Here is a 27,616-nt window from a genome sequence, read left to right as displayed (position 1 = left end):
AAATGTAATATTTACTTTTCCTTTAAAGGTTTGTAAAATTTAATATAACATGCTCCTGTGAAAATTATTTTAAAAATATTTTTTTTTAATTATCTTAGTGGCTTTTAATTTGAACAGAATTATATGGGTATCTTACTTGTATTCGTTTTCTATTTATTATGTATATTATCAAGGTAAAAAGCACAATGAAAATGGGCAACGGGAACAGTCAATTACATTCCAGTGTAGTTTTCTGCCCCTTCAAGGATAGGTGAAGCACACTTGGGGGAGGGAACACTGGTTGTTGGGAAAGCATCAGTTATAAACCATGGTTTAGAAGTTACATTGGGTTAATTCACACACTATACTGTAAACTACACCAAGCTCATTTTAGTTTAGCCATTACAGTAGATAGTTTATATCTACTATATCTAAGTTATTGACTGCTTACTTGGAAATAACAAAGCTAATTTAAGTAATGTATTGAGCAAGCTTCGGATTTTATATTTTCACATTGATTTTGACTCAGCAATTAAATCAGTTAATCTACTGTCACATAAAAAAAAACAATTTCGACCCTTTCTACATGTTGTTACAACCCTTCCTGTCAATGCTCACCTGTCAAAAAAATTCCTTGGCTTAATATGTTGTGGGAACCTAGATGTAGGTGTTTGGAGAAACATGATTTATGTTTTAGTATTATAAGCCCAGTTAATTCCAGTTCTTCAACGTTATTCAAGTTACTCAAATCGAAGCCCTGCCAGGTAAAGTAAGAGGTGGGCGGGGCCCGGGGCAACCAATGAGAAGTAGGGTGCGCATCGCTGCCTGAGTTTAAAGGGGACGCGAAGCTGTTTGCACCGGCAAAGAGCGCGGCTGCAGAAGCGAAGGTGTTTCTGCCTCTTCGAAGCATCATGGATCGCGGGGATGAGGCCGTCGTTTTCGTCGCTGCTGCAAGGACCCCGGTCGGTGAGTAGAAGCTACTCCTGGGGCCCGATCTCGGATTGCTCTGAAAGGAGCGCTTTCGTGGACTGACATCCCGCTTGCTCCCAATCTTGAATGGTCCATTCATTCTCATGTCTACGGGAAATTTCCCTTCGTCCCATTCCCTCCCCCCTTTTATGCTGCCCGGTATGGGAGGAAATCCTGTACTTTTTCTGCCCGTGGTAGAAAGGTAAGAAAATGAACCGAGGTAGGATCGTGGTAGGCGAGAAGAGGTGGAGAACTGTAGAGGATACAGGGCTTGAGAACTGTAGAGCAGGGGTCCCCAACCTTTTGGACCCAGGGACCACCAAGTTCAGAATTTTAAATCCCGTGGACCACTAATACGAATCCAGTGCGCCGCTTGCTGAAGCACCTGGATTTCCAGTGATGAGATGTGGTCCTTCAGGCACTCTCCCTCCTCTTTCTCTCTCTCTCTCTCTCTCCCCTCTTTATCATTCTCTCTCTCTTTCATTATCTCTCTCATTCTGTCTCTCTCTCTCTCTCTCTCTCTCTCTCTCTCTCTCTCTCTCTCTCTCTCTCTCTCTCTCTCTCTCTCTCTCTCTCTCTCCCTCCCTCCCTCCCTCCCTCCCTCCCTCCCTCCCTCCCCCTCTCTCTCTCTCATTCTCTTGCTCTCATCTCTTGGGCCAGGCAGTGTTTTGGGGCTGAGAGGAAGTTAAGCTTCTCCCCGAGAGACTGATGTATGCAGAGCACCAATAAGGGCCAGAAGAAATGGCCGCAAGATCCAGCAAGAGATGAAGCTTCACTCCAGCTCTGGAATATGGAGCTAATCTCCATCCCCTCTCCCTTTCCCTTGCCAGGTGAGAATTGACTGGGAAAGGAGGGTGAGGGGCGGGGACAGCCACTGGTGGGTTCAGCCTACAGAAAGTCAAAGCAGGGGGAAGAAACAGCCTGGGGTTGCCGCCACCCGTTGCTTTGGCCTGGTTGCACTTTTGTACCATTTTGTACCTTTGTACCTTTTGTACCATTACTTCATTCCAGCCCGCGAGGGCTGTGCTGCAAAGTTGCAAGTTGCACAAACCCCACTCTACAGCAGAGATTTACAGCCCCCCCCCATGCCTGGCCAGTCCCATATTCCAGAGCTCTAGTCACAGGACTGGCTATTGCTCATCCCAGAGCGGGTCCTCCACCCAGGTGTGCCGCGGACCACCAACATTTTCTCACGGATCACCAGTGGTCCGCGGACCACTGGTTGGTGACCACTGCTGTAGAGGATACAGGCTTGTTAACTAGTAAGAACTATTCGGATAACAGATTGGAATCGGTATTTCTGGGAGTCCGATGGAGTTTAACAAGATTTAATTTTAGCTGCGGTATGCAAAATAGCAGGCGAAATAGTTCGAATAGAATAGAATAGAATAGAATAGAATAGAATAGAATAGAATAGAATAGAATAGAATAGAATTCTTTATTGGCCAAAAAGTGTCCTTGTGTCAAATTGTTTTGGTGTGCAGTGTCCTATAGCGTCTCTTTGAGGGTGGAAGTTGAAACAATTTATGTTCAGGATGTGAGGGGTCAGTAGATATTTTTACAGCCCTCTTTTTGACTCGTGCAGTATACAGATCCTCAATAGAAGGCAGGTTGGTAGCAATTGTTTTTTTCTGCAGTTCTAATTAACCATTGAAGTCTTTGTTTGTCTTGTTTGGTTGCAGAGCCAAACCAGTTATGGAGGTGCCAGATGACAGACTCAATAATTCCTCTGTAGAACTGAATCAGCAGCTCTTTGGGCAGTTTGAGCTTTCTGAGTTTGAGCAGAAAGAACATTCTTTGTTGAGCTTTTTTTATTATGTTTTTGATGTTAGGTGTCCTTTTTAAGTCTTGAGATATGATAGAACCTAGAAACTTGAAGGACTCTACTGTTGATACTGTGTTGTCTAATATTGTAAAAGGTGGTAGTATAAGAGGTTTTCTTCTAAAATCCACCACCATTTCTACAGTTTTGAGTGTATTTAGTTCAAGATTGTTCTGGTTGCACCACAAGGCTAATTGTTCAACCTGTTGTGACCCAGGCCCACGTAGGTAGTATTTGACACAAACAGTTCCAAAACAACAGACTTTATTAGAACAGCTGAGAATTAACTCATTCTCAGCGTAGTCCAAACTAAATCAAAACAAATTCTTCATAATACAAATTCTTCAGTCTAATCACCAACCTTGGTATAATTAGGCAAACTGCCAAAGGCTTCTCTTGGCAAAAGTTCAGAAGCAGAAGGCTCCGATCAGAGATAAGTGCAGCAAGACAAGAACAAGTCTATCAACATTGTTTTCCGACAAAGAGCCCAAGAGCCGTTGCTGGTCTTTTAAGCCTTATGGGAGGGGCCAATCATCTCTTGGCCCTACTCCCGAGTCGTCCTCTTTGCTTTAGCTGCTCTTGCCTTCTGGCAGCTCTTCTCATATGTGCAGGCTCCTCCTGTTCCTCTGCCTCTCTACTGTCAGCCTCTGGAGGCTCCAGAGTCCGCATATCACTCCCCGATGGCCCTGGCCCCATCTCTGCCTCCGACGCAGAGCCCTCATTTGGTCCTTCCCCAGCCTCCAGGACTGACCCATGTTCTTCCTCAGCCTCATCACTGTCCAACTCTGCTGCCAGCTCCGCAGGCTGCTGGCAGACCACAACACTACCTCCCGTCTGCATGCAGATTCATCATTGTCTTGAATGAGACCAATCACTGTGGTATCATCTGCAAACTTCAGTATTTTAACAGAGGGATCTTTTGAGATGCACATTGGTGTACAGAGAGAAGAGAAGTGGAGAGAGCACACAGCCCTGGGGGGCTCCTGTGCTAATTGTGCAGGTATCTGATGTGATTTTTGCCTAACTTCACCTGCTGCTTCCTGTCTGTTAGGAAGATAACGATCCATTTACAAGTGTGGTCAGGTACAGATAGCTGATTTAATTTAGTTAGAAGTTTACCATTCCAGTTTACCATCTGGAATGATGGTATTGAATGCTGAGATGAAGTCTACAAAGAGGATCCTTGCATAGGTCTTTGGAGATTCAAGATGTTGTAGGATGTAGTGCAGAGTCATATTAACAGCATCATCTGTCGTCTATTTGCTAGGTAGGCAAATTGCAAGGGGTCTAACAGTTGATTCGTGATTTTTCTCAGGTGGCCGAGCACTAGTCTTTCAAAGATCTTCATAACTACAGATGTTAGAGCAACCGGTCTGAATTAATTCAGTTCCTTGATGGAGGATTTCTTCGGCACTGGGATGATAGTAGAGCATTTGAAGCAGGAAGGAATATAGCACATCTCTAGTGATTTATTAAAGATGCTGGTGAAGATGGGGGCCAGTTGGTCAGCACAAGTTTTTAAGCAAGAAGGAGTTATCTTGTCTGGACCTGGTGCTTTTCCTGGCTTTTGTCTGTGAAATAGCTTTGCACCTCATTCTCTGTAATCACCAGAGGAGGTGGGCTCAATGAGATAGGGTAGGTTGTAGGAGGCTTGGCTGTTGTTGGTGTGTCTGAGATGGGGATTGTAGAGATGGGTGGTAGTAGTTTTCTCTCAAACCTGTAGTAAAACACATTCAGTCATCTGCCAGTTGTTGATTTCCTTCAGCTTGGGAAGAAAGTTTGCTGTAACCGGTGATATTTTTAAGAGTTTTCCACATGTTTTCTGGTTCATTTGTTGAGAACTGATTCCTTAGCTTTTCAGAGTAGCTTCTTTTTGTTGCTCTGATCTCCCTTTTCCCTTGTAGGCTTCCTCTTTGGAACGATGTAGCTGCTTACGTTTAGCTGTGAACCAAGGTTTATTGTTACTGTATATTCGCAGTACATATATTCTAATATATTTTCTTACCCCTCCACACTACACCAACATTCCTTCTTCAATCTGTCCTCCCCAAAGAATGACCCGACTTGGCATCTTCATTTCTTCGCTGCCTTTGTCTGCAGAGTAACCATCGAGATTCATTAGAAGAGCAGTTTGACACACGGGAAATTATTAACAAGACCTGGTGTTGCAATCTAGACTTTGCCATTCTTAAGCTTCAGGTAAACGGTGGGTGGAATTCCCCCCCCCCGTCCCTTTATTTATCAAATTTATTAACCGCCCACCCCACCTAAATGTCTCTAGACAGCTTGCAGTAAATAAAAAGAGGGTTAATGCTACGACGGCAGAAGAAAAGATACAAAAAATGGATCCATGTTTGCTTGCCCATCTTTTGGCTTATTCACAGCGGTTGCTTTGTTTGTTTTTTGCGTAATCCACAAGGCTTCTCCCTCGCCTATACTTTTCTCAATGATTGGAGAATGAGTTATAGAGCCACCGCGTGAAGATGCGCTGTGATTGCTTCGCGACTCTTGCTGAGGAATTCCTCTTGCTCTGATTGGTGCCTGGCCAGTAGAACCAGGACGGTTTGGTCTCCGGCTCTTGTTTCCTGCCATGAATAAAACCCAACTCCTGGTCAGCATCTTGGAGGCTTGGCTTCAAAACACAGTGTTGCATTTTAGCTTCGGATGGTTATTCCCTGTTGTGGCCCGCCAGCGGCCTGCGTGGATCGTGGCTGATCCCGACGATGAGGAGGCTGGGGTGGGGTTGCGCCAGCAGCCTGCGCAGCCGGCGTTCGTGTCGGACAGCGAGGAAGCTGAAGAGGATGTGGTGCCAGAGGCAGAGACTCAACCTGGGCCTTCAGAACCTCCAGAGACTCCTTCAAGTGGAGAGAGCAAAGTGGAGGAGCCTTTCCTCAATGCTCGAGCACGCAGGGCTGCCAAAAGGCAGGAGTGGCTACTCAGGAGGAGGAGGTCTCCTCGAGAGTAAGGATTGAGGATAATTGGTCACTCCCTTAGCCTATTTAAGTCGCAGGCAGTTAGTAATTTCTTGCTGGAAACAATTTGTAATTATGAGAGCATTTTTGGAAAAGTCTTATCGTATCTTGTTTTCTGGGCTGGTTGCCAACCTTTGCCGGACTTTGGTTTATTCTTGCTACTTAATAAATTTGATAAGGATCGTTGTTGTGTGTCAGTATCCTCGGGAATCCGGAGCTGGGGCAGAACATTCCCCATCCTCTTTGATCCTTTACTCTTCTGATTAGTTCTTCTACACGTTTTTATGTATTCATTATATTTATTAATAAATCCATCCATTTCACTGTAAAGTGACCATGGGTGACTTACACTCTCAAAACAATAATATAAAATAATGACAACGTAAAAAAAAAAATAAAGTCTTAAAAATGAGCATGTTACAAGTTAACCAAACTGGATAAAAGGGATGAATACATAAATGGGGTGCGGTGGGATCGTCTCCTAATCTACTAAACAATTCCAGAGTGGGATGCCCCCATTGGGCCCCCAAGCCATTTGGCAGAACCAGGATTCCAGGGCCTTTCGAAAGGCCAAGATGGAGGAGCAGACCTCACGTTGAGTGGCACAATATTTCAAAGGCTGAAAGTCACAGCAAAAAAAGCTCTTTTCCTGAATTTCTTGCCTGACGGGGTTTACTGCTCGCCTTCCTGATGGAGCGAGTACAGTTGTCAGTCCAATTTTATATTTTATAAGGCCTTTCCTAGAGTTTTGTATTATAAAAAAAAAAAAAAAACTTAAATGAGTTTCTTAAACATCCATATAAGCTACAGTTATTCCTCTTGTGTATGCTTTTATTGTGTCCCATAGATTCTGCAAAGAAGTGTGTTGTTTATTATTTACCTCTAGAAATAAGGTCAGTTCCTGAAAATAATATGGAAAGATCAAAAAAAGAAAATAAGAAGATGGACATTAAACCCAGAGATACTACAAGAGAAGGAATACATACAATGCCAGACTTTTAATGAATAATATACACATATGTTAACCCCCAAGTATGCCCAAGAAAATATATTTGTTCATTTTCCTAGATTGTAATTTTTCTATGTTATCTAGAATGCTTAAAAGAAGAACAGGAAAGGAAAGAGGAAATAGAGTAGAATTAAAACACACCTCTTTCTTACTTTTATATTTTATCTAGGATCCTTCAACGGTGTCTTGTCAACCCTGCATGCCCATGAATTGGCTTCAGTAGTCATTAAAGAATTGTTGGAGAGGACAAAAATTGATCCTAAAGAAGTATCTGAAGTTATACTTGGACAAGTATTGACTGCAGGTATGAACTTGATGAAGCATTTATCCAGGATTTTGATCCGGATCCCATTTATGGCCTCTTCTCTTGCATTTTTGTAATGCAGAAACTAAAGAGAGAGAGAGAAAAAGAGGGAGAGAATGAATTATGGTTCTTTAGTTTTATTTATTGGAAATTGTACTTTCTTTCTTCTCATATGTTCAAGGTCAATCTCCCAAACTAGCAATTTGTGTAGCAATGTCTAATGTTCCTGGAAATAGCAGATGAAACAACTTTGACATTTCCTTCTTATTCTTGCATAGATTCTTCTTCTGCAGTTCCCATTACTTGTTGCAACAGTAGGGATTCCAAGCATGCACGCATACATCGGAGAGAAGAGTGGGTGGTGGCAAACAAGGACAGGAATGTAATGAAGAAGTCATGGTGCTTTCTTTTCCCACAATTCTGGGTGTGTTAAATCACCAACGTGACCATCTGCTCTAACTGCCTGTATTGTTACGTATACTTTTACTGCTTCAGACCCCCTTCTAGTGTTTCCCCCTTCTAATTTAGCCTTCTCCAGTTTCATGACCTGCATAGTCGTTCCTATGTGTTTATTTCTCTAGGTGCTGGCCAGAATCCTGCTCGACAAGCCAGTGTCGGGGCAGGGATTCCATACGTGATACCAGCTTGGAGTTGTCAAATGATATGCGGATCAGGCCTGAAAGCCGTGTGTCTCGGGGCTCAGTCTATTATGACAGGAGATTCCAGTATTGTGGTGGCTGGTGGTATGGAAAACATGAGCAAGGTAAGGCTGCTTGATGTTCACAGAGGTTAAAAAGCATGGAAGGATGATTCCCATGGGAGAATTATTGCATTAAAGAATACACAAGCTGTATATTGAGCCTTTATGAAGAGCAACTTCTTTCTCACCAGGTACATCTGCAACCACAATAGCTTGGGCTTCAGTGGGCTGAGGCTTGACATAACTCCAAGGTCCCTTCCAATCCCATTATTCTATAATTGCACCATGTCCAGCCCAATTTGAGTTTATAAAGTTTATAAAGCATGGTCCAGTTTTTTTAAAAGAAACCATACACAACCATGTCATTCTTCAGAAGAATTAGTACTTTCTGCTAAAAAATTGCTTCACACTTTACAGGTTATTGCTAAACCTTGAAGGGAAACTAAGTTGAAATAGACCCAAGTAGTCATTTTGTGCTCTATCCCTACCTGCCTGAAGACATCCATTATAGTGCCAGTCCCTAAGAGACAGTAGTGGTATCCCTTAATAATTATAGACCAGTAGCTTTAACATCTGTTTTCATGAAATGTTTTGAGAGGCTGGTGTTGAACTGTATTAAGGCTAGTCTTCCATCTACTTTGGACCCATACCAATTTGCATATAGGAGTAATAGATCAACTGACGATGCTATGTCTCTTGTTGTCCATACTGTATTGAATCATTTGGAACAACAGGGGACATATGCGAGGCTGTTATTTGTGGATTATAGCTCTGCCTGTAACACCATTTTACCCAACAGATTGTTTCTTAAAAATCCAATTTGGGTATAAATCTGAGAATTTGTTTGTGGGTAAAGGATTTTCTGACAGATAGGCCACAGTCAGTAAGGATGGGATCTCACCATTCCTCTACTTTGATACTAAGCACAGGAACCCCCCAGGGTTGTGTGCTAAGCCCTTTCCTTTATTCCTTGTACACACATAACTGCACCCCATTGTATAACACCAACACAATTATTAAATTTGCGGATGACACAACAGTGGTGGGGCTCATTAATAAGAACAATGAGTCTGCTTACAGAAAGGAAGTACAAGGGCTGACATTGTGGTGTAAAGAAAATAATCTTACACTTAACACCAAAAAAACTAAAGAACTTATAATTGACTTCAGGAGGAAGAGAGATGTACATTTACCATTGTACATAAATGGCGAGGAGGTGGAGAGGGTTGGTAGTTTTAAATTTCTGGGAATTTATATCTCAAAGAACCTCTCATGGACTATGAATGTTAACATGCTTGTGAAGAAGGCACAGAAGAGGCTGTACTTCCTGAGAATGCTCAGGAAGATAAATCTATCTCAGCATCTACTTCTGTCCTACTATCGCAGCACCATTGAGAGTGTCCTGACATACAGCATTCTTGCATGGTATGGGAGCAGTTCTGTAGCGGACAAAAAAGCTCTACAGAGAATCATTAAAACTGCCTAGAATATCATCGGGCTCCAGCTACCAGCCCTGGATGACATCTTTGAATCTCGCTGTTTGAGGAAGTTGCATAACATTCTCCGAGACTCTTCCCATCCTGCTTACAATCTTTTTGGACTGTTGCCTTCTGGCAGAAGATACAGAACAATTAAAACTTGGCCCACACGTTTTCTAAATAGTTTTTATCCCAGAGCTATAATTGCATTCAACAATGAACTAAAGGGCCAGTATCAGTGAGGTGTTGAATAGCATTACTTGATCTGTTGTGTAGATGTTTGGGTGGTTTAGGGGTGGGGAATTGTGATGGGTGAGAGTGTGTTTGGGGATTGTTATGTGTGTTGGACCTGGTCTTTGGGTGTTAAGTAAATTTTGTTGTATGGGTATACTGTGTATACACGTACAATGACAATAAAATTATTATTATTATTATTATATACACAAAAATGACAGTATACACAGCAAACGAGATAACCATGCTGGATTTCGTATCACAAATCACTAGTCGAACTCTTCCCAAGCGTTTAGGATTGCGTGATGTATCGGCGGATTATGCGAGCAGATCCCAGTAAGGTGGCTTTCTGCAGTTGACCAATGGTGATCTTGTCAGCACCAATTGTTTTTAAGTGTTTGCCTAGGTCTTTAGGCACAGTACCCAGTGTGCCGAGTACCACTGGGACCACCTGCACTGGTTTATGCCAGAGTCTCTGCAGTTCTATTCTCAAATCCTGATATCTGGTGACTTTTTCAAGTTGTTTCTCGTCGATTCTGCTGTCACCAGGTATGGCAATGTCGACGATCCACACTTTTTTCTTCTCCACAATTGTGATCTCCGGGGTATTGTGTTCTAAAACTTTGTCAGTCTGTATTCGGAAGTCCCACAGCAGTTTTGTATGCTCATTTTTGACCACTTTTTCAGGCTTATGATCCCACCAGTTCTTTGCTACAGGCAGATGGTAGTTGTGACACAAGTTCCAGTGGACCATCTGAGCGACTGTGTTGTGACATTGTTTGTAATCAGTCTGAGCTATTGTCTTGCAACAGCTCAGTATGTGGTCAATGGTTTCATCCGCTTCTTTGCAGAGTCTGCATTTGGGGTCATCAGCAGATCTTTCTATTCTGGCTTTGTTTACATTTGTTCTGATGGCTTGTTCTTGGGCTGCAAGAATCAGGCCTTCTGTCTCTTTCTTCAATGTTCCGTTGGTCAGCCATAACCAGGTCTTTTCCTTATCTACTTTTCCTTGGATCTTTTCAAGAAACTGTCCATGCAGTGCTTTATTACACCAGCTGTCAGCCCGAGTTTGCAATGCTGTTTTCCTATTTTGATTCTTGGTTTGCTGCACTTTGAGCAGCTTCCTCTTGTTGACCTCCATCAAAGCTGGTTCAATACTGTCTTTCACATAATCTGCCAGAGCATGCTTCTCTTCTTCGACTGCTTCACTTGCAAAAGTCCTCTGCCTCTGGCTTTTCTGGGCAAATATAGCCTGTCAACATCACTACGCAGGTGCAACACATAGTGTATGGTCATCAGTTTTCTTGTTTTCCTATCCAGGCTGTCCAGCTATGCCTGTGTCCAGTTCACGATCGCAGCAGTATATCTGATGACGGGTATGGCCCAAATATTTATAGCCTTGATGGTGTTACCGCCATTCAGTTTGCTTTTTAGAAGTTTCTGGACCCTTTGTGTGTATTCTTTTCATTTTTCACTTGCCCGTGCTTGATGTTGTCAGGCTGCAGTATGCCCAGATATTTGTAGGCTTCAGGTTGCTGGCACTTGATGGTTTGTCCATTGGGCATTTCAATTCCATCACTGTCTATGATCTTCCCTTTCTTCAGTGCCACTGTGGCGCATTTGTTCAGGCCGAACTTCATGCTGATGTCAGTGCTGAAAATTCGAACTGTATTGGTCAGTGACTGGATCTCAATTTCCGATTTTCCATATAGCTTCAGGTCATCCATGTACAGCAGGTGAGAGCTTTTCTGTGAGTTTTTAGCAGTTTGATAACTCAGGTTAGTTTTCTGTAAAATTGTTGACAGGGGGGTCATGGTGATGATGAACAACAGAGGTGACAAAGAATCACCCTGGAAAATCCCTCTTTTGATGTTGACCAGTCCGTAGCTTTCACTTCCAATAAACAGTTCTGTTTTCCAGGACTTCATCGCATTTGCAATGAAAGTACCAATGCACTTGCATATTCTGATGACGTCCAGGCACTTGATCCAACTGTGCGGTACTGAATCAAATGCTTTCTTGTAATCAATCCAAGTTGTATGCAGATTTGTTTTTCGACTTTTGCAGTTCTCTAGAATCAGTTTATCAATCAGGAGCTGATCCTTTGTTTATTGTTGTTGTTGTTATTATTATTATTATTATTATTACTACTACTACTACTACTACTACTACTACTACTATTATTGGGAGTAAGGGGGATTGTACAGCTGTGGTTTAAATGACCCTGGATAACTAATATGTAGCTTGCTTGTTTTCTACGGTCTTTCTGATTTAAACAAACCTGAGTTATTCCAACCATGATTTATCATGAATTGAACTTACTCTCTCCATTGAATCTCTAGTATATATGAGTAGAAGTAGTAAGGAATGTAGTCAGGCCAGAGAGAAAGATAGTTGGGAAGAATCTGTTTATTGTAAGTGTGTGAGTGTACATAGGGTTAGGGTTAGGTTTTTTTTTTTTTATCATTTCATGTGTGCATATACATACTTACACGCACACAGAAAGAGAGGGAGAGAGACTTAGGCCAAACAGTTTTTCTGATCCTTTTGTCTTACTGTTGCTTCTGATAAAAAATAGCAGTGAGATTATTGTGCATATAGTAGATGTGTATATGTCTTTCACCTGCAGATGCCTCTAGTCTTAAAGTGAAATATTCTTTAGCTTATTTCAAGCCTTCACCTTCCTCCCAGCTAGAATCCAGGAGGAAGCAATATGGAAGCTTCTTTTTTCTTACATTCTTTCTCATTCATACATACCATGTGATTATTCAAATGGGAAATATCAGGAATCGAAACTGAAACCTCATGCATACAAAGCATGTGCTCTACAACTGAGTTGAGATACCTTCTCTATATTAGATTTACTTATGTCCGATAAATGGAAGGGTCATATAGTGAGAATGGGCGCCCCAGAGGTTATTTCCATCCACTTCTAAAGAAAGTTGCTTTCAATGTCCTAAATGTGTTAAAATGTTTTTTTCCAGGCTCCTCATATCATCCGTTTGCGTGATGGGGTGAAGATGGGGAAAGCCTCTTTGGAAGACACTCTTATCGTAGACGGCTTGACAGATGCCTTCTACTGTTATCACATGGGAGTTATAGGTAAGCCACCTGAAAAGAAGATTTACAAGAAGATTAGATGAAAGTGTATCCCGGCTTTATTACATAGAAAAAGGAAAAGTGGAGAGAAAGCAACAATTATAAGGATGGGAGGACAAATATTGAGCAATGTCTAGCTTCAATGTAGGCTTGCCAGCTGTAATTGCAATAAATCCCTCTACCCACATTCTGCAAAAGCATGGAAATACCTGCTTAAGAGCTGTGGTGGCACAGTACTGCAGGCTATTTCTGCTGACTGCCAGCTGCCAACAATTTGGCAGTTCGATTCTTAACAGTTCAAGGTTGACGCAGCCTTCCATCCTTCTGATGGCATTAAAGTAAGGATCCAAATTGTTGGGGGCAATACGCTGACTCTGTAACCGCTTAGAGTGGGTTGTAAATTATCTTCAAATATTTTCCTCCACTTTGCAGCCATTTGCACCTCTTGCTCAGTTGATTTTCAATAGCTTCTTTTGTCCTAATCACCTAATCAAGTAGGATCAACCTCACAGGATTTCAGAATTGCATTTCTTTGCCTTGTGCACTCATTTATTCAGTGGAAATACATTTCCAAGAAAGCCCAGTCCAAAACTGGTGGGAATGTGTGAACATTACATGCCGCAAACAATGCATTCTCTTATCAGTATTAGAAGAATCGGTGTAATAAATATAATATGTATATAGTAACTAAATTCTGACGCATTGTGATTAGAGTATCTACTGCACTTTTTAATTGTTTCAGCTGAAAATATGACCAAACAATGGAAGGTTACTCGAGAAGAACAAGACCAACATGCTGTAATGTCTCAGAACAAGGCTGAAAATGCCCAGAAGGGAGGATATTTTGATAAAGAGATTGTACCTGTTGTTGTACCTTCTAAAAGAGGTCAGTGAGCAGTTTGACATAGTGGACAAGGGGATGGGATATGTTTCTAACAATATTGATTCATCTTTGTATTTTTATTTGCTTCAATCCTTCCGCCCTCATGTGTTAGAATAATTGGTGTACCAGGAAGGGAGAGACACTTAGTAACCTCAGGCATAATTAGTAAAGCAGTCTTTACTGCTAGATGGAAATAAAATTGTGGATGTAACCAGTGGTGGGATTCTGGGGGTTCTAGGGGGTTCAGCCGAACCCTTTGTTAAATTGCTGGCTCGCCCCGCCCCTTGCCCCGCCCTTCCGCACTATTTATTCCAATAAATGGGGCGAGCGAGCCAGCAATTTAACAAACGGTTCAGTGTTTTTTTGTAATTTATTGGCCCCGCAGCACACTGAACCGTTTGTTAAATTGCTGGCTCGCCCACCCCTCGCCCCGCCCCGCCTCCCATCCGCGCGGCGCCAGCCTACCCTAGCCAGGGGTAGGCAATTGTGGCTCTTTTACAACCTGTGGACTTCGACTTCCAGAATTCCTGAGAGCTCAGGAATTCTGGGAGTTGAAGGCCACAGGTTGTAAAAGAGCCACAATTGCCCATCCCTTCCCTAGCCTGAGTTCCGCTGCCTGGGATCCACGTGGGCTTCCACGTGGTTCCCCACCGGCTCCGGACGCAAGAGAGCAGGATGGAGAAAGCAGCTTCCATGCCTTCACTCACCCTCACTCTCTGCTCTGTTGGATCGCCGGCCGTTCGCTTACCCCGCCCATTCCCAATCTATTGCTGCCTCCGGAGTCCCAGCTGATGGCTAGAGGAAAAAAAACTTCAAATTCTTGCCGCGGGGCTTCAAAGGGCCGCCCTATAGCCAGTGGTGCAGCCGAACCATTTGTTAAATTGCTGGCTTGCCCCGCCTCTCCGCACCACTATTTATTGCCAATAAATAGTGGTGGGCGAGGGGTGGGCGAGCCAGCAATTTAACAAATGGTTCGGTGTTTTTTTGTAATTTTATTGGCCCACGGAGCTTCAGCATAGGCTAATTAGCCCCTTGATTCTATCGGCCTCCCGACTCTCAGCTGATTTGCTCTCAGCTGTTTTGTTCAGGGCTCTGCTGCTTCCTTGCAAAGAGTCCTGGAGCAGATTTTTTTTCCCTTAGCTCTGCTGAAACACGAAACTGAAACTGCTTTGCTGTTGCTGCAACAGTTGGAAAATTAGGCAGGCAGAATTCTTTTCTTTTTCCTCACCAAAAAAGGTAGGTCCAAACAATGGGAAATTTAGGGAAAAAGAGGAGAGTTCAAGATTTTAAAACACAAAAGAAAAAAAGCTCTATTTAACTAGGGAATTGTAATAATTGAGATACTATTAATTGTATATTTCTGAAAGCAGAAATGGTTAAGTTGTGGTTTGGAGGAATATATGGGGGAAATTATTTGGTTTATTATTATTGGTAAATATAATTAATTGATTTGTAAGAAATTGGATTGCATGGAAATAATTGGAATATTCATGTTCATATTGATTAATATACAAAAAAGGTAATATAACTAATTGATTTATATTAAAATGTTGAATTTATATTAAACAACTAATATTACATAATTAACCAATGTGAGGATGGATATAAAAATAGATGACAATGGGAAGGGGTATAATATAGAATAGAAGGGAAAAATTGAATTTGATTAAGATTAGAGATGAGGATGAAGGGTAATATTGGTTTTTTACAAAAATAGATGAGGAATAAATATGGCAAAAAGGAAATATAGAAATTGTAAATTTAATTGAAATGACTAAACACTGTTTAAATTTGTGAACCGGCCAAATACTCTGTTCAAAGAAAATACATTGTATGTTTGTATGTGTGTTTCTAATTATTGTTATTTATTCATATTTGTTCTCTTTTATTCTTTAAAGTTTAACAATTCATTCTTTATCTTAATATCTTTATATTTGTTTGGGGTTGGCTTTCTTCCCTTTCATCTTTTTTATTGTACAGCAATCTTTCTCCTCAAACCTACCACCTCTCTCTTTTCTTTCCTTCTTACTTTCTCTTCCTCCCCCTCTTCTTCTCCTCCCTACTTCCTCTTCCTTTCTCCTTCTCCTCCTCTCTTCCTCCTTCTCTTACCCTCCCTCCTACTCTAATTTCCCTTCCCTTCCTTCATCCCTCTCTATTGCTGTATCCTTTTATGCATATGGACTACTCAGAGGGCTGAAAAAGTTATTTCTGACTGGTCCTCACACTTTTGACCAGTCCTCGAACTTACGACTGTCCTCACATTTTACGTTTTTGCCCTATCTTGTCACCATGGTGAAGAGAAGCAGTTGTGAAATGAGTGACATGGTTGTTAAGAAAGCTGCATGGGCATAAATGTGAGGATGGTCATAAGTGTGAGGACCGGTCAAAAGTGCGAGGCCCAGTCAGAAATGACTTTTTTCAGCCCTCTGAGTAGTCCCTATGCACATAGCCACGCCCACCCGGTCACATGCTGAGCTAGCCACGCCTACACAGTCACGTGACCAGCTAGCCATGCCCACCCGGTCACATGATTGCCAAGCCACACCCCCAACTAAGCCACGCCCACAGAACCTGTTGTTAAAAAAATTGAATCCCACCACTGGATGTAACCATTGTGTGCTCCCAATTATAAACATTTAGACTTTGAAAAAAGAAGCATAATTACAGATCTGGAAAGAATGATACCTAATATTCATTGCTACCACAATGTCAGTTTTGAAGTGGTTTATATATTGAATCAGAGTATCTTCCCATTTCAGTAACACGTCTTTTTTTAAAAAAATAATTGTGTAATTTAATAGTAATTTAAAGAATAATCCACAATTTTAAAATTTCTCATGAGTTAATTTCAAGACATACTAAATCAATTCTTGGAACCTTATTATGAGTTTAACATATTTTTCTATGCTAGTTTGGTTAATAGTGATCTGTTGAATGAATCACAGCAGGTGGACTTTACTTCTTATGCTAACCCAAAATCAGCCAAGCAACATAGATTGGTTTCATACTGTACTTAAACCCCAATGTAGAAATCTATGGCTTAATTATATGAATTCAATTTATCACTCCTAGGCTAGAATAATATAATTAAAGAGTTTGGGAAATTGCAGTCACTGAAAAATTGGCTAATAGTCATTGTCATATAAAGGGAGAAATAAGCATGCTACCACATTTTTTTTTAATGGGGGCATGGTGGCTCAATGGCTAAGACGCTGAGCTTGTCGATTGAAAGGTCGGCAGTTCAGCGGTTCGAATCCCTAGTGCCGTGTAACAGGGTGAGCTCCGTAACTTGTCCCAGCTTCTGCCAACTTAGCAGTTCGAAAGCACATTAAAAAATACAAATAGAAAAATAGGACCATCTTTTGTGGGAATGTAACAGCGTACTGTGCGCCTTTGGCATTTAGTCATGCCGGCCACATGACCACAGTAACATCTTCAGACAGCACTGGCTCTTCGGCTTTGAAACAGAGATGAACACCACCCCCTAGAATCGGGAACAACTAGCACATATGTGCAAGGGGAACCTTTACCTTTACCACTTTTTAATAACAAGAAGCATATAGCTTGTGAACTGGACATTAAAGTTCCAGGATAAAATACTACTGCAGATGATCCCTCTACCAGTCTCTATTGAAGGGCAGTGCGTTTTTTAAAAAATAAAACCTTCAACAAAGAATAAAATGTAAGAAAGAGAAAAATAAAGAAGTAGGAAAGAAAAAGTCAAGGGAACAAACGACTTCCCACTTTCTTTGGTAGAGATACACATGTGACATACTGTGACCTCTTACTCCAAGACTAACAGTAACACACAGTATTTCTATAATCATAAAACAGTTCTGATCGTGAAATGCCAAAATCAAAGTTTCATTTGTCTTGGTTTCAGGGAAAAAATCCAAAAGTGGTTTCCAAGTAGAAACAAAGTTAGATAACAGTCTTTTCTTTGATCAAAATGTTTTGCCATCTCCGCCAACTCCATTCATTTCACCATCAGTTCTTCCATTGCCGGGATCTGTATGTCCTTCCATACCTGCGGCATACAAAAGTCTTGCTGATGTTATCATAATTTTTTCAAGACATGTATCCATGAAGCCTAAAAGAAAAATATCCGGTTTCAATTCTGCCTTCTAAGAATTCTCTGAATCAACGTACATATCTGATCCCAGTATTTCTTAGCCTTTTTACATTTCTACCAAAGGTGATAAAAATGGTACCTTCAGGCTGGTTACATTTCCAACATATGTTTGACACATTCATATACATTTTTGACAGTTTATCAGATGTTAACTGCCATCAGTAAGGGCAGTTCATATCTTTGTTGAAAAAGTATTAAAAGTAGAATTACTAATAGGAAAATTCCACCTTTCCTTTTTTCGCACCAAGTATAAAATGGCTGCTGCTGAAATACTTCTTTTGACAGGCCCCACAGAAGTTAAAGCTGATGAATATCCTCGCCATGGGTGCAACCTAGAAACAGTGGCAAAGTTGAAACCTTGCTTCATAACCGATGGGACAGGCACCGTGACAGCAGCAAATGCCTCAGGTTGGTTTGTTGAGCAATTTAAAGATAAGTCATAAAATCGGATCTGTTCCGGTTTTAGCAATCTGATTTTATTAAGGATGAAGAATAAGGGGGACGTTTTTCTAATTCAATTGGTACAGTTTGGATTTAGTGGAAGAAACATGAATTATTGGAGTGTGGTGTTGTGTGAGTAAGGTCTTGGACAAAGAATGCAAAGGACCAGATAGAAAGTACATTAAATTAAAGAAAAACACACAAAAGAAGAAATAACCATGCTACTGATCATTAACTAGAACTGCAAAAATTTTGATTCTGGTACTATGTACTCTTCAACTAAATATGAACTTTCCACTTTTTAAAAAGCATCTATGATATATATCTAACCTAAAAAGTTAAGCGTTTTGTTTTCAGAGGAAAACCATTTTAGCTTAAGGGAACACTTCTGAGATCTCTTCCGGGGGAAATTTCTTTTTCTCTTATGCTTCATCCTCTCCAAATTGAAAAAATTCCACTGGAAATTAGTGCTTTATGATAGAAATATCCATGAAGATAAAGCTGAGCAAAACTGATGTAACTGGAGAAGTATCAAGTTTTGTTAGATACTTTAAAGCTAGGTTTAGTTGTTTTTCTCTTCAGGTATAAATGATGGTGCCGCTGCTGTCATTCTTATGAAAAGATCAGAAGCAGTTAAACGAAATCTCATTCCTTTGGCACGGATCGTGTCTTTGGCTCAAGTTGGCACTGATCCTTCAGTTGTAGTAACAGCACTCATCACGGCAATAAAAAAAGCTGTAAGTAGGGAACAGGGTCTATTACACTGAATTAATCTGTTAATTCTGAAATTCAAACTGTTTTTTAAGCATAGTATATTCAGATCATAATATGTATAACCCATTCCAATTCTGTTTAGTTATGGTAGCTTTGCTAATAAATGTTTCATTAATTCTCCGTGTTAGTGAATTTTTCCAAGCATTTTTTCTGGATATTACTCTATTTGTAACCAGAGCCTCATTTATTTCTAACTATGGCAAATAATTATATTTTCTTTCGGGGGAAAATAGAACTCATTATTTTCTAACAGAATTCAGCATGATTTTTAACGGTGTTAACTGAACGAGGTTGTTGATCTTGCAGGTGGAAAAAGCTGGTTGGACATTGGATCAAGTTGATCTGTATGAACTTAATGAAGCTTTTGCTACCGTAGGTATCGTAATAATAAAAGAATTAAAATTGAAGCCAGAAAAGGTATGTTTAACATTGCCATAAAAGCACAATACCCCAAATACTGCAGATTAGTTATAGCCTGGAATGCATATGCTGCTCCAGATGTCTAGGGCACTGAAATATATTTTGTTTGATGCAAACATGCAACATTTGCTAGGTGGGATGGGAAGGGTAACATTCAAAATAATGTGTCATCTGAAATAAATTGCAGGACCTCAATCTGGGGAAATTTGACAAACTATATAGATGGGGGATTCCTTCTAGTGCAAATTGGTACTTCACTGATTGAAAGCTTATCATTCTCCATGCTGTGATCCAGAACCTCTCAGAATCTTACATTCACTTTTTTAAAATCTGCTTGTTAAATGTAAAGATATATTAGAATTCTTTATTGGCCAAGAACGATTAGACAGACACACAAGGAATTATTGAACATCAGATATAATTTGGCAGTCAGTGATGCTAGTATTCAAATAAAATTTCATTGACTTTTGGAAACAAACCTTACGTTGAGCTGTAGACTTCTAGTAGCACTTCCAAAGGAACATATCTAGCCATTGCAGTACAAAAGGACATCAAAAAATAAAAGCAAGTTCAGAGAATAAAGTTCTGCATGGAATGATTGAAGGAATTGGATATATTTAGGCTGTAGAAGAGAAGATTAAAGGGGTGTATGATAAGAATCTTACCTAAAGAGGTGTCCTACAAGGGATTGGATTTGTTTTCCATTTCCCCAGGGGGTGGAATCAGAATCAGTGGCTTGTAATTGCTGGTTAATATTCAGGCTGGATATCAGAGTTATTTTTCTGACAATAAAAACGGTTAGAGAAGTTATAATCACCATTTTATGATAGCTTCAGTACTACATAGGTGAGCAGTAAAGTTGGCTGTCACAGCAGAATATTCCTTCCACAAATTTAGTGGCTGGGAATAAAATTTGAATAGCCAAATAGCAGGTGTTTGTTTAAAAAATGCTAAGAAAATATAAAGGTATGTTTGAAGTAGAAACAGACAAGTGTGTTGTTTAAGTAATGGCTCAGTCAGAGACAAACTTTCCTCTGATCTCAGTATAAAAAAAGAGTCTTTCCCACTTCACTGGGAGGGAACATCTATTGTCAGGGGTTTCAATCCTTGTTCTAAATATTAGATTCCAAAATAGGAAAGGAAGACTTCTACGTTTGATTTAACATGCTTTTGATATTTTATTTATTTATTTTGGCAGATTAACATTCAAGGTGGGGCTGTTGCTCTTGGCCACCCTCTTGGAGCATCTGGTTGTCGAATCTTAGTTACACTTCTGCACGCACTAGAACGAACAGGTGGAAAACGAGGAGTTGCAGCTTTATGTATAGGAGGAGGAATGGGTATAGCTATGTGTGTAGAAAGATAAGAGAAACTTCTTTGATTTTATATCAATTTGTAACATGACTCATCTTTATTAGTAAGTAATAAACAATATTAACCAATACCTATATATTGATACTAGGTAAGATCTAAGCATCCTGCTGTCAGTTTAAATAAAACTTTTTCAACAATCTGTCAGGGTTCCAAGTAACATCCCCAACTTGGTATCTTCTTGCCTCCGATTTCTAATGAAGACAAGGGGTCCAATGAACCTTTTAGAAGCAGAAGGCAGCCTATACATACCATCCACACCCACCCTAATATTACCCTCTGCAGATAACTTCATCCTGCCTTTGAGAAAAACAGCCATTACATTATAACATTTTCCCCCTTCTCCAATACTAGCAGAAAGCTACAACCACAGTTTGTGTGTACTCAAGGGATGGGTTCTTCTATTCTGCTGCATTCTGGGTAGCAAAATACTTACAAGAAATGCATCAAAAGCGAAATATTTGGCTCAGTGGTGAAATGTAAAATTTGTTACTACCGGTTCTGTGGGCGTGGCTTGGGGGGGGGTAATGTGACGGTGGGCGTGGCCAACTATTTTTTTTTAACTTTTAAAAGCATTTTTTCTACAACTTCTTCGGCCGAAGAAGTTGTTAAAAAAATACTTTTAAAAGTCTCTGACGATCCATCCCAGCCAAGTTGCCTGATTGTCAGAGGCTTTTAAAAGCATTTTTTTCTGCAATCTCTTCGGCCCAAAGAGGTTGTAAAAAAATGCTTTTAAAAGCCTCTGATGATCCCAGCTGAGCCACACAATCATCAGAGGCTTTTTTTTAACTTTTAAAAACTTTTTCGGCCAAAGAGATTTTAGAAAAAAAATGCTTTTAAAAGTAAAAAAAAAAAGCCTCTGATGATCGTGCGGCTCAGCTGAGGGGGGGGGTTTGCAGGGATTTTTGCTACCGGTTCTCCGAACCACCCGCCGCCGTCTGATCCGAACCAGGAAGATTTCTCCCCTGGTTTGGCTGTAATTTGACTTTGTTAGTGGTCCTGTTCACCAATAAACCATCTTTCCAATCATCCTCCATGTTTCCAGTGTCTTTCTTCTGGACACTGAACCAGATGGATATTTTTTCCAACAACTCTTGAAAAAAGTACCTTTGGGACAACCATGACCTGGATGACTGAAGAATCCCCATAGACAAGAGACTCTTGTGCTCAGTGAACTGACAAAGCATCCTTTCACACCCAGGAGAAGCAATCATTAGATCCATTTGCACCACTTCAAGATACCAGCTGGTCTCACTCACCTCATAAGATACCCTAAGGAAACCATCCAGATTTAAGGAAAGATCACATGCCCCCAGAAAGGCAGTAAAAAAATCAGACAGAGTGGCAAGCTTGTATCCTACCTCTTGGAAGTACACCCCAAGTTGCAAACTTTAAACGCTTTGTTTTGACTACAGTAGGCTCCAATACACCATCTTGTTTATTGTCACGTGGTTTCCCATTGATTAAATCAAGACCGATCCTTAAAAAAACAAACAAACCTGTTTTAAACTGGCATGCACATTTCAAATGTCTTCGATATTCTCAAACTTTAAACTTGAAATAATAGATCAACTTCAAATTGTCCAACATCACATGCAACAGAAGTCAAATAGTACCTACTAGTTCTCTCTGCAAACACCCATTTTATCATATTTTTATTTTTATTGCTTAAATGTATATGCTGCTCATCTCACTGATAAAGGAACTCTGGGAGGCTTGCAAAACGGTAAAAAAGTTAAATATAAAAACAGTTAAAATTAAGAAGACTTAAATCAAGGGGGTGGACAGCAGGGGTGTGTCTGAAGTTTTCTCTTACACTGTAAACCACCTCCAGTGGAGAGCATCCCCATTGGGGCCCCAAGCTATCTGACAGCCATGTTTTATGGCCATTCCAGAAGGCCAGAAAGGTGGGGGCAGATCTCACCTCAGGTGCTAGTATTTTTGATAGAGTAGAAGCCGTAATATATACTAAGAATAGGTAAAATCTAGCATTAAAACAATGGAATATTCCAAATAACAATGGCAATTTCTTAGCAGAATGGCATGCTGATTCTGCTAAGATTCACCTGTTTTCCAGAAGTTAATCCTCCAAAGTGAAAACTATTTGCGAAATGGCAAGGGAAAGTTTGTTTCAAGCTCAAGCTATGTCCAGAACATAACAAACCGCTTCTAGTTTGGGAGATTGACTTCTGGGAAATTGCCAATCCGTGCACAGAATTTGACTAACGTTATCCGGAAAGGAACTAGAAGATTCTGGAATTATCAAGAACATTCCACACGTAAAAATTTAAATTTTGCAGTAAGACCAAGTACCAACACTTACTTTAAACTGTATGCTTACTTTACTGTATGCTAGCCCTTTAAAACTAGGAATCAGTTTGGCTTAGGACAGTGATGGCTAACCTTTTTGCCGTCACGTGCCAAAAGCAGGGGGCGTGCGGGGAGGTCACCCACATGTGTACCCACACCCATAATTCAATGTGCCCCACACCTGTGCGCACATCTCCCCCCCCGCTTTTAACACTCAATGGCACAGTGGGCCTGGTAGGCCTGTTTTTCACCCTCCCCAGGCTCCAGAGGCTTTCTAGGAGCCTGGGGAGGAAGAAAACGACCTTCCCGACCCACCCCGGGGACCCTCCGGAGGCGGGGAACAGCCCATTTCCCAACTTCTGGCAGGACCAGAAGGCCCAAAAATCTGCTGGCCAGCGTGCGCATGCGCGCTGGAGGTGAGCTACGGCAATGCTCACATGCCCACTGATATGGCTCCGTGTGCCACCTGTGGCACCCGTGCCATAGGTTTGCCATCATGGAGTTAGGATGTTGAATATTCATGTCCAAATCAATACTCTGATGTTATCAATTCTATGCATTCTTACCACACAGTGGTGGATTTCAAAAATTTTTACTACCCGTTCTGTGGGTGTGGCTTGGTGGGTGTTGCATGGCTTGGTGGGCGTGGCAGGGGAAGGATACTGTATTTCTTCCCGATCAGCTGGGATTTGGAAGGCAGAGAATAGATGGGGGCAGGGCCAGTCAGAATTTTTACTACCGGTTCTCTGAACTACTCAAAATTTCTGCTACCGGTTCTCCAGAATAGGTCAGAACCTACTGAAACCCACCTCTGTTACCACTTCAAATTTTTGCGATTTGGATTCACTTGCGCTTCATTGTGAAATGCTCTGAGCTTTGCAACAAGATCTATAGCATCTTGAACAGCATTAATTGCTGATGTATTTGGAATAACAAGAAGAGACCTTGCAAATTCTCCTATAGCAAGCTGTTCCTTGTTAATTCAAACAAGAAAAATTCTATTAATATCTGGGTTAATATATGATAAAATAATGGAGAGAGACAATGAAGCTACACTTGCTGGATGTGCTGAAATGAAGACTGGATCACCACCATGGATAGAGCAGGAAATAGGACTTGATAGTTAAATGGCCCATCAAATTTGTAATAATGAACTTGAGTGTTTTTTTAGGTGAGCAGGACAGATATAGTAAGGATATGGAGGAAATATTTTTGGTCAAGGTGATCAGTAATATTGATAATGCATCAAAATAACAGCACACTAAGTCATGTTTTGTATAGTATCATAAAAGCCTTGATAGTACAGTGGTCTAATAACCCTGTTATTAACACAGCTGCCTGCAATTACTGCTGGTTCGAATCTCTCCAAGGCTCAAGGTTGACTCAGCCTTCCATCCTTTCTAAGGTTGGTAAAATGAGGACCCAGATTATGGGGGCAATAAGCTGACTTTGTATAAATATACAAAAGGATGAAGGCTATTGCTTAGCGCATTGTAAGCCGCCCTGAGTCTCCGGAGAAGGGCGGCATATAAATCAAAATTAAAAAAATAAAAAAAAAAATAATTACAGTACTTATCCTTCAAACCTATACTAACCAAGACAATAGACCACACTTGGCCAGTGAATTCAACAGCCTTTATTGTTGGCTGGCATTGCAGTGACCTTTGTGTTCATTGGCCACCTGACACTGACATGTTCCAGTTATTTTTTCCACTTTTATTTTAATATTTTTAAAAAATGAGGTGGCCCAATCAGAGTCAAAGATACTATGTGTAAGATAGAAAAAGATTGAGCGTTTTGCATTGCACTGGCATTCCTGGAGGGGGTATATTTGGTGCCCTGAGCAGTGCCATTAAGTAAAATGATTACACACCTATAACCATAAAAATAAATGGTATGGCTGTCTCCATAGCAAGCTAAGCCTAACTATACCAACACTTATCAGGCAAAGCATTTTCTACATTTCACAAGAAAGTTCTTATTCATGGGCATTTATAATTAATTCTGATTACCATAAGGTGAACATGTTGAAACCTATTACATAGTAGCTTAAATTATTTTTCCTCTATGTACTTCAGTTTGCTGACAAAACAGGCCTTAAATAAACAAAGGCCTTCAAAGTCTCAATTTGCGGGATAGAACCTGATTCTAAAGTATAAAGATGTCACGACTCACTGCTAAAAAAATTGCTTTATATCAAGTAAGGATGAATTCCTATAGAAAAGTTAGTAAATCAGCAACCTTTTTGAACTGCCAGCAGAATGTTGAAATAATCGGGGCCCCCAGTTAAGGAGGATTCAGATTCTTCTTGTTCAAATATTTGTATCTTACATCAATAGTTACAATGCTGACATCCAAAGAGGCACAACATTCAGAATATTCCAAAGTACATTTATGACAGTTGCTAAAACAAAGATTAACTTCTCTTTCCATCTTTTAGAATCATATAGATTATACTTTCACTAACTATTGTATGTCTGCTGATTAAATTAATTAACACACTTATTCATAGCCTAAAACTTAATTTTCTGATCCTTTAGGAAGTCTATCACAACATAGGTGTCCAAAAGGGAACACGTAATATCATGACATAGTACGTCCCATCACTTACATGGAACTCAAGTAAAGCTGATAATACCCAGTGGTATGTCTCCAAACCTGGCCAACAAAATGATGTTGTAAAAGTTCTTTCCGGTGTTTGGAGTCTATGGGAACATGGGTAAGGAGAACCCGGCTTAAACTCAACCCTTGTATGCTGAGACACTGTGGACTCTAGGTCTCCTTACATTTTGACATTTTCTGTCAATGGTTCCGAGTGGGGTTGCATTGCCCATCAGGACATTATGATCTATGTGTGTCCTAAACACTTTTGTCTTCATTGGTCCCTCTCTTCATAAAAATACTATTAAACGTATTTCATATGATTTTCAATGTTTTAATTGCAATTTATAAATAGGTAATAGTAAATCACATTTTTATTGTTTTGTAATAATCACTGGTTGAGTTATTAAAAGATGAAATTGATTTTCATCCTTTCATGAAATAATGCAGGAACTTCACAATAGAAGTGCTATAACATTAAAATTTAGGAAATAAATTTGTGTTTATACATGGAAATATTGCTATCCAAATGTAATATTTACTTTTCCCCTAAAGGTTTGTATAATTTAATATAACATGCTCCTGTGAAAATTATTTAAAAAATTGTCTTAGTGGCATTTAATATATGATTGAGCTTTTAACTTGAACTGAATTATATGGGTATCTTACTTGTATTCATGTTCTATTTATTGTGTATATTTTTAAGGTAAAAAGCACGATGAAAATGGGCAACGGGAACAGCCAATTACATTCCAATGTGGGGGAGGAAACACTGGTCGTTGGAAAAGCATTAAGACATAAACCATAGTTTACAAGTTACATTGAGTTAATTCACACACTATCCTGTAAACTACATCAAGCTAATTATAGTTTAGCCATTACAATAGATATAAACTATGTTATTGACTGTTTACTTGGAAATAACAAAGCTAATATTAGTAATGTATTGAACAAGCTTCAAATTTTATTTTTTCACATTGATTTTGACTAAGCAATTAAATCAGTTAATTTACTGTCACATAATAGCATATATACTAACTAGGTAAGGAGACACAACAGTACTTGAATTTCAAAATTTGTTCTTTATAGCCTACACACACTTACACAAATGTTTGATCTTAGAAATGTAGAATTCAAAATTTGCAAGAAAAGTGCTTGCATAATGAATTGGCATGTTTAAAAAGAGGAATATCCTTGTTTACAGAAAGCAAAGCTATAGTCTTATACTATACTCAGGTGGCTACCACTTACTGCATCTGGAATATAAAAATCTGGACAATCATTAATTGACAGAGAAAAAAATACAGGAAACAAAACCTTTTCACTGCTAATTAGTGATTGTCTAGATTTTTGCATTTTAGATCTGCTAACATTACTTGAGAAGATCTTTAATTTAGATCAAAAGATTTGAGGTATTCCTGTATTGACCCCACTGAAAGTATACAAAACTCCTAATTTTATAAAAGGGAATGATTTGGACTGATTCTTCTGTCAGAAATCATAATGTGAATATACGGTTTGCTGCAAGGGGCTTCTTACACTGCGCTGTATCATCATGTGGAATGATAAAAAGAGTATGCGGAGTTATAAACGAGTATGTAGAATTATAAAAAAAATTCAAACTTTGCTATACCCCAACCTGTGCTGGCTTCTCCATAAAAACAGAAACTTTAAAAGCATCGTTGCTTTGTTCATACAACTTCATCAGCTTAAAAAACAAAACAAAACAATTACGACCCTTTCTACATGTTGTTTACAACCCTTCCTGTCAATGCTCACTCCAGCACAAAATGTGCCAGGTAGGAAAACTGTCATTAACCTTCAGGACGATTTTCTGAGAATACATGTCATAGAGATTGATTTAAGTCCTGGTGCTTTGTACTAGGGAAGGAGGTAGCTATGTCGTTACAGTGGCCTATTACTCGTTACGAATAAAGAGGCTCCCTACTTCTCCTCGCTGCAGGCGTAGCCCCCATATAGCATCAAGGCCGAAATCGTTTGGATGAAGCGGTCCGCCTTCTCTCTCCCCCGTCAGCCGCAACCCAGTTTCTGTCACGTGACGACGGCCGCCCTTTCAATCGAAGCCCTGCCAGGCAAAGTAAGAGGTGGGCGGGGCCC

General features: G+C 40.2%; 2 protein-coding genes and 1 long non-coding RNA gene across 3 annotated transcripts in view; 2 read left to right on the top strand and 1 right to left on the bottom strand.

Annotated features, from left to right (window-relative positions):
* The first annotated feature begins 865 nt into the window (after positions 1 to 865).
* On the top strand, positions 866 to 21,600 carry LOC139308782 (acetyl-CoA acetyltransferase, cytosolic-like). The gene is made up of 9 exons (XM_070932623.1): positions 866 to 945; positions 6,921 to 7,055; positions 7,637 to 7,818; positions 12,452 to 12,569; positions 13,309 to 13,452; positions 17,867 to 17,989; positions 18,605 to 18,759; positions 19,103 to 19,213; positions 20,415 to 21,600. The coding sequence occupies exons 1-9, from the start codon at positions 891 to 893 to the stop codon at positions 20,580 to 20,582; spliced, it is 1,191 nt and encodes a 396-aa protein (XP_070788724.1). The 5' UTR covers positions 866 to 890; the 3' UTR covers positions 20,583 to 21,600.
* Positions 1,711 to 27,616, top strand: part of ACAT2 (acetyl-CoA acetyltransferase 2) — a 41,001-nt gene continuing 15,095 nt past the window's right edge. The window contains exon 1 of the mRNA XM_070932622.1: positions 1,711 to 1,778. Coding sequence (XP_070788723.1) covers positions 1,739 to 1,778 — 40 coding nt within the window. The 5' untranslated portion in view covers positions 1,711 to 1,738. The remainder of the gene's footprint in view (positions 1,779 to 27,616) is intronic.
* LOC139308783 (uncharacterized) lies at positions 21,949 to 27,531 on the bottom strand. Its single transcript, XR_011599752.1, has 2 exons — positions 27,447 to 27,531; positions 21,949 to 22,067 (listed from the first exon to the last, which is right to left on the bottom strand). It is a non-coding gene; the product is annotated as an uncharacterized lncRNA (long non-coding RNA).

This window comes from Pituophis catenifer, unplaced genomic scaffold (assembly GCF_029215685.1).
Source record: "Pituophis catenifer annectens isolate HBS135680 unplaced genomic scaffold, rPitCat1.0.hap2 SCAF_1, whole genome shotgun sequence".
Taxonomy (NCBI): domain Eukaryota; kingdom Metazoa; phylum Chordata; class Lepidosauria; order Squamata; family Colubridae; genus Pituophis; species Pituophis catenifer.
Note: the sequence above shows the minus strand (reverse complement) of the source record. Positions and strands in the feature narration are given on the sequence as shown.